The following is a 21,261-nucleotide window of genomic DNA, read 5'->3' on the forward strand; positions in this document are numbered from 1 at the left end:
TATGGTACAAATAAGTGTGTCATTTTAGACTATTTTGACATTCATAATTGTCAGGAGTAGTCATATTGGCGCGGCTTATTGTTCTAATCATTTAGTAAATAAATTGTGACTTAGTCTGGTTTCAAGTTATGACAAAAGAGTAGACCAACTGCATTTTCATGTTTTTATTGAAATAATTCTGAATATCCTTCCATTATGGAGGGTTACAACAGTCTTTGAACAGATCATTAAACTAATGCTACCTCCACGGGAAATACCAGGTCATCTCAACATCATCATTCTCCCTCTCCACCTCAGAGGCCATCACCCCATCATCCTCTTCACCTCTACCTGTATGCTTCCTGTTTCCTTCAGAGACCAGCGGCTTTAACTCTCTCTGTATGCCGACTCCTGATGGGAACATTTGCTCCAACTGCACCCAATGACGCAACACTTCAGCTTCCTTCTGATTCAAATGGATCTCATCTTCTCTTCCTTCAAATCCCTCCTCCTCCTCCTCGTCACTCTCCTCTAGTACTTCGTACCCTGACCCATCCTCTTCGAACTGATCTGAATTCTTCACTCCAGACTCTTTCTCCTCCATTGAGACCCTCTCCCTAAAACCTAACTCATCTAGATCAGGTTCTGTCATCACTCCAAGGATAAACCCACTTTCCTCTTCAGCTTCTTCAAGCTGCTGCTTCTCTTCTTCATCTGCGTAATCTTGCTCTTCGTCGTAATTATCATACTTTACTGCATCCGCACTTTCCCACAGGTTCTCATGACTGTGATTTACTTTAGCATCGCCTTCTCTGCTCATGCTGACTGGTAGGAAGCCATCCTCTGTTGTGTACGGCTGATCAGAGACCAGCAATGACCCACTGCTGGCAGAGCCTGGAAAAAAGTTAGATGTTTTTAATGATCACTTTCATTGTTTGTTAAAGAGGAGCTATTATGCTTTTGTGCTTTTTCCCTTTACTTTAGTGTTTTATATATTTTTGTGCATGTTTGGGAGCATTTCAGACATAGGGGGAAAAGAGGTGCTGCAGCCTTTTTTGAACATTAAAACATGTTAACATGTTCTAGTAGAAGCCCAAAATACAAGTATGCACCTGAAAAATTTATATAATGGGTCCTCTTTCATTTTTGTTAGTTGGTCTTAAGAGATTCAGCTAGAGATATGAACAGTGGCGGCTGGCCAATAGAGGGCGCTAGGGCGCCACCCTACCTGACTCACATACAAAAAAACACTACTACTCAAATAATAATAAAAATTACACAAATAGTCAATATATGTGTTTTAAATATGGAATGCACCCAGTAATATGTGTAATTTGATTTTAATTTGTAATTTGATTCTAATGTGATTATATTTTGTATTAATAATCTGAATCTGTAAACTAAAGTTGTCAGATAAATGTAGTGGAGTAAAAAGTCTAATATTTCCCTCTGAGAAGTAGAAAGTAGCAGAACATGGAAATACTCAAGTAAAGTAGAAGTACCTCAAAATTTTATTTAATTACTTGGTTACATTCCACCACTGAGTACATTTTATACTGTTGTGTTTTTCAAAGCATTATTTACTCTTCCTGTTGGAATAAAATAATTATGAATTATTTAACTGAAAAGTAGTAATGTGTTTTTGATACCGTCACTTTTTTTTGCATTAAATCATACCGGGATGTTTGCTGAAATTCATTGGATGGGGCACAGCCCTACCTAGAAAAATGTCCACCAGCCGCCACTGGATATGACACTTGTAGTGTGACTTAAAGCAACCACAACAATCCAGTATATCTGAGTAGGAATGGGTGCATAAATATGAATACAATAAAAAAGAAAGACTGCCACATACCTTCCATCATGGCTCTCCGGGGTTTAGAGGTCACACATTGCGAATCACAGCATTCACATACGGAGTCGTCGCCAGTGAGGGCCTTCCACCTGTCATGGCAAAAAATTTAAATATGCTCAATCCACGTGGAAACACCAAAAAAATCACCTATTTGGAAACTTAATTTATAGTGTCAACACTCACCTGTTCCCTCTGTAGGTGCATGATTTGTGTGCAGGACCCGGATCCTCAGATGTGACAAATAATTTGCAGTGAACACTGACCTAAAAATGGAAACAGGGTTAAAGCTGCAGCTAAAACTGTGTGAATCCAGAGAATTATACACTGAACTCACCTCTGTGTCAGGGTCTGAAGTGAACTGGAAAGCCTTGAGGGAGAATCTCAAGGTGTTGTCTGTCTGAGAGATGAACTGAGAGGCCCCGGGGTCGCTCTTGCTGTCCAGCATGCAGCTGTGGATGTCAACATTATGACGCTATGGTCTCAGTTAACTGCAAATCACAACACCAAGGGTAAAACCAAAAGATTTTTACCATCCATCACTCACCCAAATTTGTCAATGATGGTGTATTTGAGAGATGGTTCAGAGCCACTGGATGGTGTAGCATAGCAGGTGTTGATGTACAGTTTCCCACCAGTTGAGAGATGAGGAGCAGAGACCTGGAAGTTAACAGTCTTTCCAAGCTGGTACACCTGAGATTTAGCTGGTCTGCTCCATGAATCTAAGAGTTCATTACAATATATCACATCAAATGAAGCCACTTCATAGACTTTTCATCAACACTTTAACATACAAAATCACAGCTCTTAATCACTACAATCCACAGTTCCTTTTAAACATACCATCCATCAACTCCATCTGGAAGTCATTTGGACTTCCTTTCAGCCTTTTACGCACAACAGCAGTCTCCCAGGTGGGCTTCACAGTCAGCTGGTACACATGGTGGTTCCTGGACAGTTTTTTGGAGATTGTAAATAGCGAGCTCTCACACACACACAATGTGTTGAAAATAGCTGAGAGACAAGTCTAACCTTTGATAGCGGCATTCAATGTCGACATCGATCCGCTGCGCTCTGCTTGGGAAACGTTTTGACGACGGCTCGTAATGGAGCACGAATTTGTAGAGCAGATAACCGCGTGGTGACTGTCAAAGAGGAGTCAGACATTGTGATTTCTATGGAAGCTTTTATTGGACTTTATCAGTTGTAACCCACAGAAGACATTCCACAAATGTGTACCATGATCTGCAAATATTTCACTATCCACAAACATGTATTTTTGTATTTGTGTTGTGTAAAGTCACATCCACAAAAATACAGGGCAATTTGCAAATAAACATAACTTACTCTGTAAATACGTATTTTAAGGTTTACATGTAAAGTGATATTTACGCATTTGTGCATCTGTTTCGCATTTGCAGATCGCTTCCTGTGGATTTATGGGCCACGTGACATTTGTAACTTCCCTCCTGTTTGTTTACAGAATTTTGTCCGCATTGGAACCGCAGTAAATCTGTAGATAATAGTTGTAACCCGCAGAAGACAATTCACAAATATGTACCATGATCTACAAATATTTCCCTACCTGCAAACGTATTTTTTGTATATTTGTGTTGTGTAAAGTCACATCCACAAAAATACAGGGCGATTTGCAAATACGCATAACTTACTCTGTAAATACGTATTTTAAAAAGGGACTGTTTGTAACTTCTTACACGTAAAAATCTACCGGGTCGGGATCCCATGCGCGCTCGCGTATGCGCGCTCACATGTGGCTGGAGTCCCTGCTCCTCTGCCTGCTTGCCTTCTCTCAGACACCGAGCGCGTTCGCTGTTTCGCGCCACCTCTAGACGTGCATGCGCGCTCACTACACACTGCAGAAGAGTTAGTTTAGCTCTGAGAATATCTAGTGAATGTACAGTGGACGTTTGTGCAAAAATAAATGCTGCAGCTCCTCCAGACCAACAGAGGTTTCTCGTGTCTTGTAAAGTGACGGGGCTCCGCAGCGAGAAACGTTGTCGTCTCCGACCGGGTGCCGGTGTCTCCCTCCGGCGGGCGCAGTCGGGAGATGATAATGTTTCTTCCGGGGCTGAAGCAGGAAAAGCCAACACTAGGATCAGATCTAAATCATGTTCATGGAGAGACTTTTGTCTGGTCAGCTAACATTACTGCCAAGCAGGTGAAATATAGAGTGATATTGTGGTTTTAGCTCGAGCCCGACGCTGACTTTCGTTGACTTAACGGCCACAGGTTTACATGTAAAGTGATAAACACGCATTTGTGCATCTATTTCGCATTTGTATATCGTTTCCTGTGCATTTGTGGAAAGTCTTCTGTGAATTACAACTAATAAAGTCACATAAAAACTTCCATAGATTTCAAGATTATGCAGAGAGAGAGAGAGGGAGTCTGAAAACACTTCTCACCTCACGCACGACATCACAGGCCGTCAGAGTATAGGTGAAGAGCAGGTCACCGTATGGTCGGAGGACACCGTTGCTATGGCAGCTGTTGCCTAGTTTCAGCTCCTCTGCTCCTGCTCCCAGACCGTAGAAAGACGGTTTGACCCGGACGACGAGGTCAGACGTGGAGCAGGTCACAGAAACATCTGGCAGGTAAGCAAAGTCCGACTGGATCTTTGGCTCTGGACGCATGGATGGAGGTGTGAATATGAGTTGAGACAACGGAGGAGTGCTGGCAGGTGAGAAGAACCTCTGAGAGGATTTACTCGACTGTCTGATTGGTTTGATGACCTGTTTCCTCGTTGTTCTGGTAAATGGAGATTCATAAGTGTCCGCTGCACAGCTGAGGAGGCCAAGTGATAAAGCACTCCACAAGATATAGAGACGCCACTTTGTTTTCATCGCAACAGACTGCTGTCTTTCTTCTACCAAACCCTTTCATCAATCTGTGAGTAAAAGCAGCACTGCAGCCACCAGCTGCTGCTAATTAGTGACGAGGAGGAGCAACAGGCGACGTTAAGCTGCGTCTTTTGGTTCATTTCAGTCTTTAAAGCTGCAGTAGGCAGAATGTTTTTGGCATCAAAAATCCATAATAACCTTTCAGCATATTGTAATTCAAGTGTTCTGAGAGATACCTACACTTCTGCACCTCCTCATGGCTCTGTTTTAAAAAATGTAGCCTTTGACTGGAGACTTTGGCCAATCACAGGTCATTTCAGCGAGAGTGTTTCTATTGAGCGTTCCTATTGGCTGTGCTCCGGCTGGTGGGCAGTGCTTGGTATTTCCTCAACTGATCTCAACATGGCTGCCGGGTCACAAACTTTCTCATTTTACAGCTAAACAGTATACTACAAGATTTTTCTGAAAACATTTGAGGCAAGAAATACGCATTACAGTAACAGAATATTGATTCATATTTGATCAGCGCGACCTAGTTTGACGGTTTGATCGGAGTACGCGAGTGATTGTCAGCTGCTCAGAGATGGCAAGGCTCCAGCTCGGCTCTGATTGGTTGTTTTCCTCCGGTCTGTGAAACCTTGCAGATGCCACTTGCAGCACCGGAGGACACAGATGTACATGATTTTTTTCAGATTACCTGTCTCATGCACTACTGTCAGGATATAGTGACAGTTTAATGAAAATAACTTTTTTTAAATCATATTTCACATTTCTACTCACTGCTGCTTTAAAGGGAACCAGTGGTCGTTTTCTTTGGCTGCACACTTCTTTATTTAATCATGTTTTTGATTCAAGTCACAATATCTTGATTTAATCACTGTAACAAGTGAATGATTCCGCCTTAATGTTATATTTCTTTTAATAAAATACCATCCTAAAATCTGAGGACAGATCGTTTTTCCTGTTAGTAAGCAGTTAGTGTTAATATTCAATTGTCAAAAAAAAGAGTATAAATGTGAATATATATGCTCTGTGTTGCAAAACGAGACTAATTAATTTATCTGTGAACAGTGTGTTACAAAGTCCCATGTATGTACAAAGGGCTGGGCGATATGGAGAAAATCAAATATCTCAATATTTTTGTCCAAATACCTTCATATCGATATTGCGATGATATTGTAGGGTTGACTATTGGTGCTTTCACAATTTTTAGATAATGAGATTTTTGATAAATAATCATCAGTAATGTGGATATAATGAAATAGAGCACCTTGAACAGTCTGTTAAGTTCAGAAAATGACATCACTTTACTGTAATGGAGCCTTTAAAACCAAGAAAAGACAACATTTATGCTGTATTACAATATCCAAATCTGGTCTTATATCATAATATCGATATAATATTGATATTTTGCTCAGCTCTATACATAAGATTTGTATTTACATTGATTTATGAAAAATGACGTAAAAGTTTTGATACTACTAAACTGAAATCTTCAGCTTTCATCAAGGGGCCTACCTGCCATTGATGTACTTTATACCATCTTTGTTGAATTTAATTCTACTAAATATATCTGGCAAATAAACCTCATCAAGGTGTCTGTGGTTAAATATTCTACAGTGTAGAGTTTTGGATATACTGTATTGCAAAGACATCAACAGATTTTTCTTTGTTTTGACAACCTTTATTCACAGACTTAAAATTACAAATTTACAGCACATTAATTTGTCTCTTCGCTGATCAAACTTGGAAAAAAGTATTTACATATCATACATATGAACACCAAGGAAAGATGCAATGTGCTTCTTTCAGTCCATTCAGTGCAATCTCAAATGAAAACTGTGCAGGAATATATTAAGCTTTAAAGAGATTTCTCTGAAATCTTAATAACTTATAACTTATAACTTAATAAGGATGTGAAGTCATCTAAAGAGAGGACAAATGTCTCCCGCATACCATAGAATAGAAAAACTGGGTTTGGGGATGCTGTTTTTAAGAGTCACAACACTGTAAAGGCAGCTTGTTTATCACATTATAGCAACTTGTGCTATAAAAACAAAAATCCATCATTTTGATGTTCTCAAATGTTTTCCACAGGACTTGAATATCACTCACATATCCATCAATAACCATTAATAAATTATTATACACATGTGCTTTCATAAGAAAAAATGACAATCCCTTAGATAGCTTGTTTAAATAAATAGTTAAAAAAAGCATTTTCCTTCCCTTTGGGAAGTGAGAACATGCTGGATGACGTCATACTGGAGTTGACTTCGCTGTGAAAGCCCATTCCGAGATGTCTGATAAACCTGACGGAGATAGGCTGAAATATTAAAGCACAAAAAAGGTGGGAAAACCCTTCTCAGTGGCAAAAAGTAATCAGAGTAACAAGTTCAACAGAAAATCTCATTACAACTAGTTATTCAAGATGTGTGCGTGTGTAAGGCACCTTAAAAAGGCACCTCGTGGTATGATGTACTGAGTACATCATACCACGAGGTGCCTTTTCCCCTTCAGACGATTCAAGTACACTTAAAGTGTTTGCCTTTCTAAAAGGAAACAACAACACCAAATGAACAGTAGAAAATGCAGCACCGCTCCATACAACTCCAATCAGTGGAATAGTGCTGGTATGCCCTTTATAAATAAAGGCTGATACTGTGCATTTCCTTCAGAGCACCGTCTGAATGGTATGTCACACACAAGTGACCGAAGACATAGTAAACAACAATGGTAACATCACACTCCAGTCTGTACGAGTGAAGGTCCGATCTTGTAAACCAACTAATAAATATTTCATAAACAACGCCACAGATCACAAGCTGTGTCCCAAAACCAACCTAGTATTTAAGTATGTAGTGCATTCACACTGGTGTAAAAATAGAGTTGATGAAAACTACTGTCCCACATTGCAATGCACATAAGAAATGGAGGAGCTGCTAGTGGAGGTAAATAACATAGTTGCATCTCAGTAAACAATAAAGTCACAAATCTTTGGAAAAAAAAATTCTCTCTGTTGAGGAAAATTCCACCAAGATAAAAAAGCCTACAGCTCCCATGAGCCATATAGGAGCTGTAATTGTTTAAAGCTAACTAAAACATGTTTCATCTTCCTTTAAAATGATAAATCTGATGAGATTTTACTGTCAAGTTAAGCAGTAAGTAAAATATGGTGTGTTTCATCTTAACAATGACAGAAAACCTCAGTATGTTGGGAAGTGAAAGCAAGAAGGACTTTGGTTCTACACTACCGGCCAATACACTGTAGATATTTGTAAATTGTGTATGCCGTTTAGTTTTAGCAGATAGAGTTTAACTGGGACACAGCTGGAGATAAAGAACAGAAAATACTTGAATCCCACACGAGATGCCGCTGTCCGGCCACTAGAGGGCGACGTAAACCTGTGTGATCCACCAGAGGAAGCCGGTTAATGCTGATGATGTTTGGTCAGCAGTGGTCTGTGGTTTCTCCTCTGTTAGTCCAGATAGTTGGCGGTCGAGTCCCTCGACAGCCTGTGCAAACATGTTAAAGCAGCTGTGGTGGTTGGTTGGCTCGTCCTCTGCCGCTACACCTCGCTTCCAAGCGCTGAAGTTTCGGACTCAGATTCCCTGTTTAAAAGGACGGGAGAACAGCCAGGAGTCACACACAAAGAACTTGGCTTGTCCAGATAGGGTGAATAAAGAAATGCCAACACCGGAGCGAAACAGGTTTCATTAGAATTTAGCTCAGGTATATAGAGCGGAACTGAATTTAGCGTCTCACTGGTTTGCACACTGTGGTCATGCACGAGTCCTGCTGCACAACAACAGGTGTTTATCCCCAATTCAACCATTTTGAATGTCACTAACAAAGATGTGCCATAAATTGCACTTAAGGAAGCTATAGTGTGCGGACCTTCTTCTAAATTTTTCGTTGCTGTCTTCTACTGGTCCAGCACCAGCCTACTATGGTTTTGGATGTGCGCGACCACTTTACATTGTTTGTCGTTTATCCCGAATCAAGCATAAACTTCTGCGTAGTCGTGTGTCAAGGGCTTGTATGTGCATTTCACTTACAGCATTTCCTGCAGTAGTTTTCGGTTTCCCTGCCTCCTTTCTTCATCAATAGGGTAGGTCCTCAATATCAAGAGTCCCACCGCTATAAGGACCACAGGCACAGGAGAGACCAGCACCTTCAGGGTTAAACTGACGGCCTCGGGTTGTGAGCAGCTCCCGGTCACATAGCCGGCAAATCTGCGAAAAAATGCAGATAGGAGGGAGAAACGTTGAGCTGACGCGAGTAGTTTGGCAAGACTTGTTAGGTGAAGGATTATGTGATTGTTGACCACATGATCGTGGTCAACACGGAGCTAATCTCTTATAGTGTTGGAGACATAAACTGACTAAACTTTAAGGGATGACAGGGAGGGTAAAAATGTACATGAGAATAATTTATGACAGATATGGATCAGCTAACTCACTTCAAACTGAGTGTAGAGATACCCAGGGATACTCCAGAGGCAAACTTGATGAAGAACACATAGAAGGAGTAGAAGAGGGCTTCGTGACCGTGGATGTCAGGGTTTTTAACCTTGAAGTCATCCATTACATCGGGAAGCATTGACCTGAAAGCACAAACACGACATTTAGAAGGATGCTCGTGACGCAATCAACAAATATTCACATCTGCATATGAATCCATGGGTTCTGTGGATAAACTCACCAAGGCAGGAGGAAAGCTGCCGCCACGCTCACACCTGCCGCCACCGAGACCAAGTAAGAAATGATCAGGTTGCTCTTGATGCTGATGATGAGGATCATGAAGGGTACCGCCCACTAGTGAAAGCGACAGAAGGATGTGAGCACTTCCATAACAACACATCCTTTTTGAATGAATCCCCTTGTTTGACCAAAAACAAGCATTTGTTTTTACTCACCGAGATGCCGAAGTAAACCGCTTTCTTCTTCCCAAACCGGGTCAGAAACCACTGCCACCACGGGATGGTTAGAGTCCCAGATAGCTGGAAAAAATGTGCCACAGAATTATCAGTTATGTTGTTTCATTAAATCTCATTACGCATGCTCACAAAAGAGCAAAAGGACACGGGGTGTGCACAGTTAATTTATGACTGATTATTCATCATTCAACCAAAGTTAACAATAAAAACATCACATTTATCTGGAATCATTCAGCCAGATGAAGCCGTTTAGCCTAGCTAGATTAGCTTTGTTAAAAAGAAAGAGAGGCATTCAATTCCTGAAGCCATATGGATTATGTTGTTTTAATCTAAATGTAACAGAGAAATATTTATCTGTGCTCTCGCATTGTTGCAGATAATATAACATACATTTTGTACGCTGGAGAACTTGACAACTTTGGGAGTCAGGGAAAGGATTGCCACTTTACTTGTATCACTTGCATTGTTATGATCAGAGCCTTTGTTACCATCGAGGACACAGAGGTCATGTCCTCTGTATTTTGGGTGATATTTAGTTTTTACGTAACATTCTGTATGTAACTTTTAATTCTGGTGGAAATCAAGTGTGGGGAAAAAAAGTCTGCCCAGATAATAATCTAGGATTAAAATCAACTTTTAGTTTGAAATCTTGGCTTGAGTATGTTATATCCTGTGGTGCATATGGTCCATTGTCATAGCCACATTTGAATAAAACATATATAATGACGTACAACTATCACTGTTAATTTGTAATGTTTTAAAGGGCCTGATTTCTTTGTTTCCATGTAGGCATTTTCCTTTGTAACATTTACATGAAAATATATTAGGACATATAGGACATATGTCTGGAAATCATGAAATAGTGCTCATCGTGCTCTGGGCACGATGGAAGTTACCTAAATGATAACTTAACATTATAATAAACCATCAAAGGAGTTGTGTGAAATGGTAATTTCTAAATGAAACATATTCTCCATTGAAAAAAAATCCAACTTCTAACTGGGCTTCATTTAAATTCTGGAAAATGTGGGAACCGGAAAGAATAAAGTGACCAGTGCAAGACGAGGTCAAGGGACAAGGGCACATTATGCTTTGTGTGGTCTTGACTTAACCCTGCAGGGGGCAGACGACCTTTGACCTCTAGGTCAAACTTAGTCAACCAGTGTTAAATGACCACACAGGAACAAGCTTGCTACTGACAACTTATCAGCCTGAGAAATAACATGAACATCAACTGTGGGTAAATTTCCTTTCTCCCCCTCAACTCCCACCTCTCTGAATATGATACAAGGTGCCCAAAAATGTTTCCACTCCTAATCAGAGGGAAAGGCACCAGAGCAGAGAGCAGCGAGAGGAGGATGGAAAGGAGGGCACAACCATTGGTGGCAGTTCCCATGGTGGCGGTCAGGGATCGCCAGGGCAACAAAAGCTCCACTGTGTGCCTGTCTCTCCCTCCATCTCCTGCTAAGGCCAAGTGAGTGTGTGACTGGGAGACAGGTTCCCAGGAGCCCAAACAACACCTCCTCTCACCCTGAAAATCTGCCCTTTCAGCCCCGGCACCATGCGCCTCCTCGCGTGAGGAGAGGCCTCAGAGCACGGGATGAAAACCCCACAAACACTGGGGGCTTACTCTACGCCACAAGGATAGCCAAACAAGCCTGCAGATGTCCTCCAAATCTCATACCGATTAGCGCTTTTACACAGAAGTAAACAGTCCTTCAGTGGGAAATAGAAACACTCACCATGATGACCAGGAGAATATTCTGGAAGTGGCTCCTATGGCCGAGAGAGTAGGTGATGAAAAGGGCAAAGTTTCCCTCCAGTAGCTGTAAAAGACAAATGAAGAAGAGTCGTTTTTATGCAAACTACAGATAAAGGATTAGTTCAACATCTTGGGAAATACACTTTATATTTTGTTTGTTTAATCCACACAAAGTCTAAAAACGACAAATTGTGGTTTTACCTTTGGACAGCGAGCTGTTTCCCCTTATTTCCAAGGTAAGCTAAGCTAAATGTCTCTCGGCTGTAGCTTCAGTTAATAGACAGATATCAGATATCGCTCGACAACAAAGAAAAAGTTATTTCCCAAGATGTTGAATTATGCCTTTAACTGTGACTTCATCAATAACGTCTGTATCAAGCATCGAAACAGATAATGAAACACAGTATTACCATGAAGGCCAGAGAGGTGAAGAGGAAGCCGATGACCAGTTTGACGTACGGTCCGTGACTCATCACCAGCCATATGCCCTGACGGAACGTGAGCAATGTTTTCTTTTGCTGGCTCTCTACGATCCAACGTGGAGGAGAAGAAAACAAAGATAAGAGACAGCTGAAAATATTTTGCTGTGAGGAATTTAATGCACAATGCAGAGCTGTTATGATGAGAAACAATGTTGTGGTATGTGGCCACCACATTCTGACATTTTTTGAGAAAAGTCAGTGATAAGAAGGCCAAATGTTTCCCAAGGACAACTGATACAGACTGATACAAACTTTAGTGGGACAAAGTCATGGTTTTGCAAGACACTAGTAGGACTCTTGGTGATGAAGTCCTGAATCAAGTCATTATGCAGCCATCACCAAATTAAATTTCATGTTATTCCTGCGACAAATGGTGCCTTCAAATGGGGTCACGTTTACCGTGTTTATGAGAAGAGTCCATATGAACGCCCCCCTCTTGTGGTATTCACAACCTCGTTGTGAATACCACGAGAGGGGGGCGAGTAAGTGGAAAGTTTCTGAAAGCTCAGAGTTCACGACTTGTGGCGTGTTTGTTGACGTCAGAAATAGCGGAGGCCATGGAAGTTAATATTTTCGGTACATAAGTGAATATATTGTAATTTTAGTCATATATTGTTTTTTTTTGGTAATTTTATAACATGTTCGAGGAAAATGTTGGTATTACCAACGGCCTCATCTTTTTCCTTCTGTCATTATGCCTTTACATTTACTGCATTATTTTACCCACTTGCTAGCTTGCTAAATTGTTAGCCTCTGTGGCTTCTAGACACCGACAGTAACGTTAATATTGCCGTTGCTTAGCAGCGGTGTTCTCACGACTTATCCACTCGAACACCAAGCATATCGTGTACACGACTTCCCATGTTGTAAACACAAGCTCACGAGTTTCATTTGAAGGCACCAACAATTAAATTATTTGCATTGTTTTGCAAAAAGTTTTGCATGCTGCGGTCCGAGTGTGATGATGTGAGGCAGCTTTTGTGTGTCTGTTGGCGTGCACTGCTGCTCACACAACGTGATTGGCTGCTGTCGGATAGATTCAGAGTATATATGTAAGTCTTTTTTGATTTTGTCAAGTTGAGTCCTCAGATTCATGACTCAAGTCTGACTCCAGTCCAAGTTATGCGTCTTTAAGTCCACAGCTCTGCTTTAAGTATGTTAAATATTCCACCATGGCATCGGACAAGTGAGAAGCTCTCTTGGTATTTCATGGATTCATACCTTTTCGCTCCTTCACACCAAAAAACAAGACTATGGCACAGAAGACGTAGATGATGCAGATGACCCCTGAAGCAATCAAGTAAGCTTGTTTCTGAGGACAGAGAGGACAACATTAGCTTGGACTAACACTTGTGTAAATATTATCATTTATCTGATACAATGCAAGAGACTCACCGTCTCATCCAGTGAAACTATGGACGTGTTGGTCGAGTTTCTGCTGTCGAGGTCATCAGCCTCAGTGGGACAATTTGTGGCGCCACCTACTATCTGACCCTGGATCGCTGTACCCAGAACTGTGCCCAGCACCTCCACCATCATACCTGAGAGTAGAAAGGGAGCGTCAGAGCCTGAACGACAACACAAATGTAAAAGCTTTCAATCACACAGGCGAGCTGAGTGACGTACGATAAGCGGTGGCAGAGTCCCTCTCTTTCTGGTCATTGCTGATGAACATGGTGAGCGCTGAATACGGCACGTGGAAGCACTGCAAACGCACACAAACACACAGTTAGGCTAGTGTACACACAGTGGGACCAAAAGGAGAACTAAGTGATGGGGAGTGTTGACATGAAATACTAACCGTCTGCATTGACTGGAAGAGGCAGTAAAAGATGAGGTACCAGACGACTTTCCCTTCCTCAAAGGGAGGCACGAACCAGATCAGGAAGTAAGTCAGCACCGCAAACGGAGTAGAGAAAAGGATCCTGGGAAGAAAAGGGTGGAGGATTGTTAGCAAATGTGTGTTTTTAATCAAAGCAAAGATATTTTTTAGGGCTGTCAAAGTTAATGCGATAATAACACTGTTAACGCAAATTTGTTTTAAAGCGACTAATTTCTTTAACCTATTAACGCAACTTGCGATTTTTAGGTTGTAGCGGTCTCAATTTTAAAGCTAGAGTGAAGATACTGCCATCATATGAAACTGGAAAACCTAATGAATCCATGTCATACTAGCTTGTCGGGAAGGAGGCTCAATAATGCTTGAAACGTATGCAATGAAAAAAAAGTCATGGCCATTTTCAAAGGGGTCCGTTGACCTCTGACATCAAGATATGTGAATGAAAATTGGTTCTATGGGTACCCACGAGTCTCCCCTTTACAGACATACCCATGTAGTTTTGGGCAAGTCATAGTCAAGTCAGCACACTGACAGCTGTTGTTGCCTGTTGGGCTTGAGTTTGCCATGTTATGATTTGAGCATATTTTTTATTACCTGTGAGGGTTTCTGGACAATATTTGTCATTATTTTGTGTTGTTAATTGATTTCCAATAATAAATATATACTGTACATACATTTGAATAAAGCAGCATGTTTGTTTCATTAAGAGTATTAAATACTTGAACTTGAACAGATACAAAAATTTGATTATTTTGCGATTACCCGCGATGGACTATGGACCGTTATGATCATCATCGATTGACAGCCCTAATATTTTTATCAATTAGATTCACTACAGTGGGGTTCCCTATAGATTCTGTACTGTTTGGCTTGAAACATAAAGTGTGACTAGCCTGCTGTTACTCACTGCTGAAGACTGTGTTTAATTAATTCTGCCAACTGTTACTGTAGCTTTACCCCACCCGAATCCTTTTAATTTTTCCTCCCGTGCAGTCACTTCTTTTCTACTCTCTCCCTGCCGCTTTGTGAATAATCCCCCTAATCCTGCCTTGTTAGAGCTTGTGTGTGGAGAAAGGGCTCAGTCTGGGCTGCAGAGGGGGACGAGGGTGGGCTGGACCAACGATGAGGCCACTCTGGCCCACCTCGCTCTCACCCATCTCAGTCTCAGCAGCCTTCTCCTCAGCTTTGCGTGTCCTCCAGCTGACCTCAGTCAGAGAGGCTCGTGCCACTTCAGAAAAATTTGTGCTTAAGACAAATAACAGTCCAGCGAAAACTCCCCATGAACATGAGGATATCATACTGTTTTTCTTTTACATAAACCCCTACTAACTTTGCATGTTCTCCCCGTGTTAGCGTGGGTTTTCTCCGGGTTCTCCGGCTTCCTCCCTCAGTCCAGAGATTAGGTTAGTTGTTGACTCTAAATTGCCTGTAGGTGTGAAAGTGTCTCTATTTGTCAGCCATGTGATAGTCTGGCGACCTGTCCGGGGTGTACCCCGCCTTCACCCAATGTCAGCTGGGATCGGCTCCAGCCCCCCCGCGACCCTGAATAGGATAAGCGGTTACAGATAATAGACAGATGTATAAACCCCTACTGTTAGATCTCATTGCATTGCTGCGGGGCAATGAAGAGAAACATTCAATATTTTATTTTTGTGCCTCTTTTTGGCATCAACACAACCAACAATAAATCAATTAATTAATTAGTTGATTAACAGAAATAATCTGCAACTATTTTGAGAATTGATTTATTGTTTAATAAGTCACTTTTCAAGCAAAAATTCCAAATATTCTCAGCTTCTTAGCTGTGCAGTTTTTCTGCTTTTGTGATAGTAAACATAATACCTGTTGGTTTTGGACTGTTGGTCGAATAAAGCAAGCAATTTGAAAATGGCTACTGGAATTTGTGATTGTGAAATTGTTTTTTAAATTTCCCACTATTTTCTCACATAGATCAAACTATTAACTGAAAAGATAGCCGGGAGATGAATCAAAACCCTCCTGCAGTGCTGTAAAATGACAGCAAATCTAACTAATAAGTCAATATTTTTGCTTCTAATTTTAGTTTTGGAGGGGTCATGCAAGAGAGCTGACTCTCCCTGAGGGCCATGATATCACTGAACACAGAGAGAGGTTCCTTTATTGAACATGACACTTCTGCACTCGCACATGGTCATATGAGCCCACCACCCCCCTTCTAGTGAGACATGTGGGAAATAAGAAAGAAAGCCCCTCCTGATTCCCTCTAATGTCTGAGTGAATTAGGCTAATGAGAGCTAATTTATTTGGAAATGGAGGCCAGATTGGACTGTTTCACGCACTGACATGGCTGATTGAACACGCACCACAGATTCTGTTGTCACATTTAGAGTTCAAGGAAAATAACCTTGAGATACATATAATAAATCAATTAATAGTGTAAATGCAAAAAAAAACTTAATGTAATAAATATGCAGACTAAATGTCTCATTCTAGTGCTATGTCACAATATCGGTGTGTAAAACATTTTCAGCACAGATAGGAAGAGGACATAAAAAGACATCTGTGTGGTCTTATCTAACAGCTGGTTGTTTCACTTCAATCTGAAAAGCTACACTGTACACAGAGGATCACGTACATGATGCCTAAACAATGACCATTATTTCAACCGAGCATGCCTCTTTCTTGACCCAAAGTAACCTCTCTCTGCGTCTGGAAATCCCCCTCCCAAACAGTGAAATCAAACTCACACAAAGATGGACACACCCCTATTGGTATCAAGCTGATGGTGTGTTGTGGGTTGGACCAATCATAGCAGAAGCCACCCACACCCCCCTTCCTCGAACTCGTGCACAGCCGGCATTTCTGACTCAAATACCCATGATGCTCAACATATCACCGTGATATCATGTGCAAATTAAACCACGGCCTGAAGCGATCTAAACCAGACATTCTCGTAACACCGCCACATCCCCATTTTGCGCTCTCCTTTCCTTCTCACACACACACATATGTAAAAGAAGCTGCATCTCATTTCGCTCTACGAGCAGAATGTCAAGGTCATCTTGACTCCCTCAAGCAGAGCATTTTAAATTTACAATTTTAAAACCTGCACCTTTCCGTGCTTCGTGTTGAGCCTTTCAGTGCTTAAATATATGACATCATGTAGCTAGACTGAAGCCAAACCCAGCTTGCTTTTGGGAAGAGGAAAGGATAGACAGGAAGCCAGCTGGTCGCCAGTGTGTCACAAGGCTAACATGTACAATAGTCAAACACGTTCACATATACATAGGATTGATGATATGCTCTATACTGTGAGACAAGATTTTGCTGTACTGTTTATACCAGTGAGTATATATGTTATATATGTTATACCAGTTATATGAGTTTTGTGATGTCGTGAACAAACATGACATGACTTGACATCCACAAGCATGTGGGTGATACACAATCGTGCCAATGGTGTTATGCTATTCCACTGATCTACTGGGGGAGGTGAAACGCAGCAATGCGCCAACAACAGTGAACAACACTTCTAGCATGGATGAACATATTTAGCTACAAGCATAAAGGTCTCTTCCAGATGTTGAAATAACTTTACACAATGCCAAGTCACTTCAAAACGTGAACCACATGTGTCTTAACTGAGATTAAAAACAGCTGGTAGATTCCACCACACATCTGCATCTAGAAAGAGGTGAAGACAAACTCAAATAAAAGAAAGAAAAGGTTCCTCTTGTATTTTTAGTATGTGTCATACAGATTTCTGATGCACACATTATTCTGTGTTTCATATGGACTATATTCTCACACTCACTCATTATTCCTCAGTAACCACCTCATCTCTGTTGCCATGGTTACTGCCGACTGCTCATGAGCTGGTTTTCGTCAGAACATTTGCCTCACCCAACTCAAGATTTCCTTGAAGCTAGGGTTGGTAATCTTCTTCAAAAACATTTTATGTTATATTTGTTGAAATGTTCTTTACATCCTGACAGCAATCAATGAATCAAATGCTTTGACAAAAAAAAAAAAGATAAATATCTGGCATCTGTGGCTGTCGCAGGACTGGAATAAACCTGTTCAATCATGTCATTTGGGGAGAATGAAATGACTGGACGGGCTTCCTGCCTGTCTACCTACCTACCTGCACGTACTCATTGTGTGTACCTTTAATATCCTCTTTATGTTGCGAACCTTGTCCTAAAATGCATATGCTGCTAATGTGAGAGTCAAACACCTACCAGGGCATCATGCGGCCGATGCGGGTCCATCTACTCCGGCTCACCAGGAACCCCACTGTGGGGTCTGTGATGGCGTCCCAGGCCCGGCCCACAAACAGGATGATAGAGGCATGGAAGGGATCCAGCTAAAAGGGGGGGGGGAGAAAGTGGAAAAAGAGTGAGACGTGAAACCAAAACAAAGAGGACACCAAACACTACCTCATATGGCACGGCCAGCGAGTGATTCAAAAGAGCCATGAGGTTATGGAGACATTTCGAGGCTCTGTAACTGCTGCAAGTGAAACAAACAAGTGTGTCATTTGTTTAAGAACAACGTGGCATTCAAAGCCACTGTAATGGTCTCATCTCTTGAGCTGAATGACCTTTATTTAAGTTCCCACTGTGTACAGTGGAAGAGTCTAACTTGCTAATTGAGTAACAAAAACAAAGCAGTAGGAGTCCAAGTTAATGCGCTTGACCGGCGACTACAGCAGGATGAAGACTGTTAAACTCATACGAGGCTGGTGAGAGTGAACTCTAGCTTTGGCCTCCAAGTTAATCAGTATGTGGAATTATACGGGACAAATTCAAAGATAAGGAAATGAGTCTCCAACGCTGCAGAATTAACAAATGGATGTTTGAATAATGGGGAATATAGAGGACATTTAATTTGCCATTTAAAGTATTTCCAATGACTTTTTTCCAGTTAAACAAAATATCAGAGATATATATGCAAGGAATATTGTGTTTTCTAGCTCTGACAAGTGTGATTTCAGTCTTTTTGTGCGTCTCTTGTCAATCACCTGAGCCACATCCAGCAGGTAGATCTGGAGGAAGAAGCCCAGAGCGCTGCCGGTGATCTGGTAGGGAGCCCCGCCGATGGCATAGCACAGTTTGTTCCATACAGTCAGGCGACTTCTCTGCTCCTTTGGCTGGAAGACAATGAGAGAGGAGGAGAGAGGAGATAATGTAATGTTTGGCTTTATAACAGTTAGTGCATCTGACTATAAACACTGAAATGCTTCCCAGAGGAGCTATAAATGTAGGTAAAGTGATGTGGGCAGTGTAGTGCTATGTGGTCATTATCTTCAGCTCTCTTCTGTACTCTGGAGTTTATTTCATCATTACCCTCATCCATCCCTCTGTCCAAAACTCAGTGTTAAACAACATGTTACCACGAGGGACTGAGATTGGCTAACTTCCCTCACCCCACTGCTCAGAGTACCAGATTAGAGACAAATCCCAGAGGCAGTCCGGGCGTATACGCTACAGCCAGACAGCGGTGGGAAACTATGAGGTTACTGTAGTTCACACTACATCAGGAAGACTCCAGCGCTGCCATTGGCTCTGGCAATAGGATGTTGGAGGTAGTGTGACATTTCATGCTGAGTAGCCAACAGTCAGCAGACAGCTTAGAGTCTTATCACATCCCGCAGGCACAGCCAATCACCTGTTCGCGCTCCGATGATGTCAGCAAGGGGGTCTCTACACCCTGATTCACATCCGCCACAGACGCAAGAGCAGCATCACCTCATGTTGGGAGCAAATCGCTGCCTCCTCGCTCAAATCAGGAATGAGTAATGTTCTCTCCCCCCCTAAATCCTTAAGCGTAACAAGGCCACATTGGCATAATTATCAGGTGTAAATATAACTACATGAAGAAATACAGCCTGTAGGCGACATTTAATGACTGAGGAGGAAAACCCCTCAACAACAGCGATTCTGGATTCAAGGAAAACAATTGTACATAAATTCAAGAAAATAAATGAAATGTTTTCTATTTGAATAAGAGGTATTTGGGGCTGCAAGTATTTTCATTACAGATTAATCTGACTATTTTTCTTGATTAAATGATTTAACATTTGATACAAAATGTTTTAACACAGTGAAAATGCCAAGCAATGTTCTGTCATTTACATTTTTAATATGTTTGAAACTAGCGCTGTGTATTGGCAATAATCTGGGGATACGATACGTATGGTTACGATTCAATATATTGCGATACTGTAAGTAAGGTGATATATTGCGATTTCTTTAACCTAATTTTAGGAAAACTGTAGTATAAAGAATACACCACCATATGCATAAAATCTTAGTAAAAAAATTATACTTTTTTATGCAATCAGAACAGCGGGATCTGCATTTATCACAGTACCTGTAACATCCATCATAGCACTACTTTGAAAGGGCACGTACAGTACACCGAGAGGGTGCATCTCTTTGCAAATTACATTAAGTATTTACTGACTTAATATTTGCATGTAAACTATTATCAATACAATATCACAAAACATAATATCGCAATATTCGATTTTTAAAAATATTTTCTTACACCCCTATTCGAAACAAACATGACATTTAAAATTAGCTTTGCTGAGCTTAGATTGTACATGCTCTACATATAAAGTTGCCATCTGGTATTGCTGTTAAAAGAGTGGTCGTAGCCCATACAGGATGTGGAAGGTATTTTAGGCTGCAGATAAAAATAAAAATGCAGTGATGTATGTCACTCTTTGTCACAATTTGAGTCCCTTAAGGCTTTCAGACTGGTTTAATACACATGAGAGTCCCTGCAACGCTCAAAGAGGCTTGTTGAAATGCTTTTTTTTAATGTTATTGTCTGAATACACACTTTATTTTAGACCCTCAGACCAAATGAATCATGGAGCAGTGTGGAGCAGTAGAGGCTAGTACCACGTCACGTTTCTTCTGCAGCACATCTGTCTTATAACAAAACTCTGCTTTTTTTAACCAGACTGTAGCCTAGTTTCAAAATGTCAAGTTTAATTAAGATGCGGTCCCTTTAACACCGGTATGCCAGCCTAAACGAGCAGCTGCCCGAGAACAGATGGACACAAACCGGGTGAGATTCAAATAAAGAGGACAAAGTCAAGTCAGGAGAGCGTTGGAGAAAACGAAAGGAAGTAACCGGCTACAATGTATCAGACGTTTCCTTCCATTTAGGCGCCTTTTACACACCTTTTACGCACAGGTGCAACACAATCTAATAACCCCAGAATAAATAATAATAATTATAATAAATAACCCTTACCTTTGCTGTCTTGCTCTCTGTAACGTTATTATTAGTAGCTTTGACTGATAGTAAACTCGCTGCGTACTGCTCGGCGCCTTCTCCTCGTGCCATTGTGCCTTCAAGACGACAAATAATATATTATTCAAAATCGTAAATATTTGTTATTAGAAAAAAAAAGCGCTTCACAGCTTCATAGTGTTCTCGTGTAGTGCTCTCTGGCTGTCTGAGTCAAGTCTCTCGTGCTCTCTGTGTGTCCTCCCTCGCCTCATTCATTCTACTACGCTGCTACGTCACACAATGCAATGACGTGCC

General features: G+C 41.2%; 2 protein-coding genes across 2 annotated transcripts; both read right to left on the minus strand.

Moving 5' to 3' along the window:
• Positions 1-149: 149 nt before the first annotated feature.
• On the minus strand, positions 150-4,942 carry LOC141783089 (zona pellucida sperm-binding protein 3). The gene is made up of 8 exons (XM_074660061.1): positions 4,258-4,942; positions 2,864-2,976; positions 2,675-2,781; positions 2,379-2,553; positions 2,169-2,283; positions 2,018-2,097; positions 1,835-1,923; positions 150-873 (listed from the first exon to the last, which is right to left on the minus strand). The coding sequence occupies exons 1-8, from the start codon at positions 4,693-4,695 to the stop codon at positions 239-241; spliced, it is 1,752 nt and encodes a 583-aa protein (XP_074516162.1). The 5' UTR covers positions 4,696-4,942; the 3' UTR covers positions 150-238.
• A 1,412-nt stretch (positions 4,943-6,354) lies between these two features.
• mfsd2aa (MFSD2 lysolipid transporter A, lysophospholipid a) lies at positions 6,355-21,212 on the minus strand. Its single transcript, XM_074660473.1, has 14 exons — positions 20,968-21,212; positions 18,719-18,847; positions 17,937-18,061; positions 13,678-13,801; positions 13,503-13,581; positions 13,272-13,417; positions 13,098-13,188; positions 11,805-11,920; positions 11,375-11,458; positions 9,612-9,695; positions 9,398-9,510; positions 9,156-9,299; positions 8,752-8,928; positions 6,355-8,304 (listed from the first exon to the last, which is right to left on the minus strand). The coding sequence occupies exons 1-14, from the start codon at positions 21,058-21,060 to the stop codon at positions 8,262-8,264; spliced, it is 1,548 nt and encodes a 515-aa protein (XP_074516574.1). The 5' UTR covers positions 21,061-21,212; the 3' UTR covers positions 6,355-8,261.
• Positions 21,213-21,261: the final 49 nt, after the last annotated feature.

This window comes from Sebastes fasciatus, chromosome 15, assembly GCF_043250625.1.
Source record: "Sebastes fasciatus isolate fSebFas1 chromosome 15, fSebFas1.pri, whole genome shotgun sequence".
NCBI lineage: Eukaryota > Metazoa > Chordata > Actinopteri > Perciformes > Sebastidae > Sebastes > Sebastes fasciatus.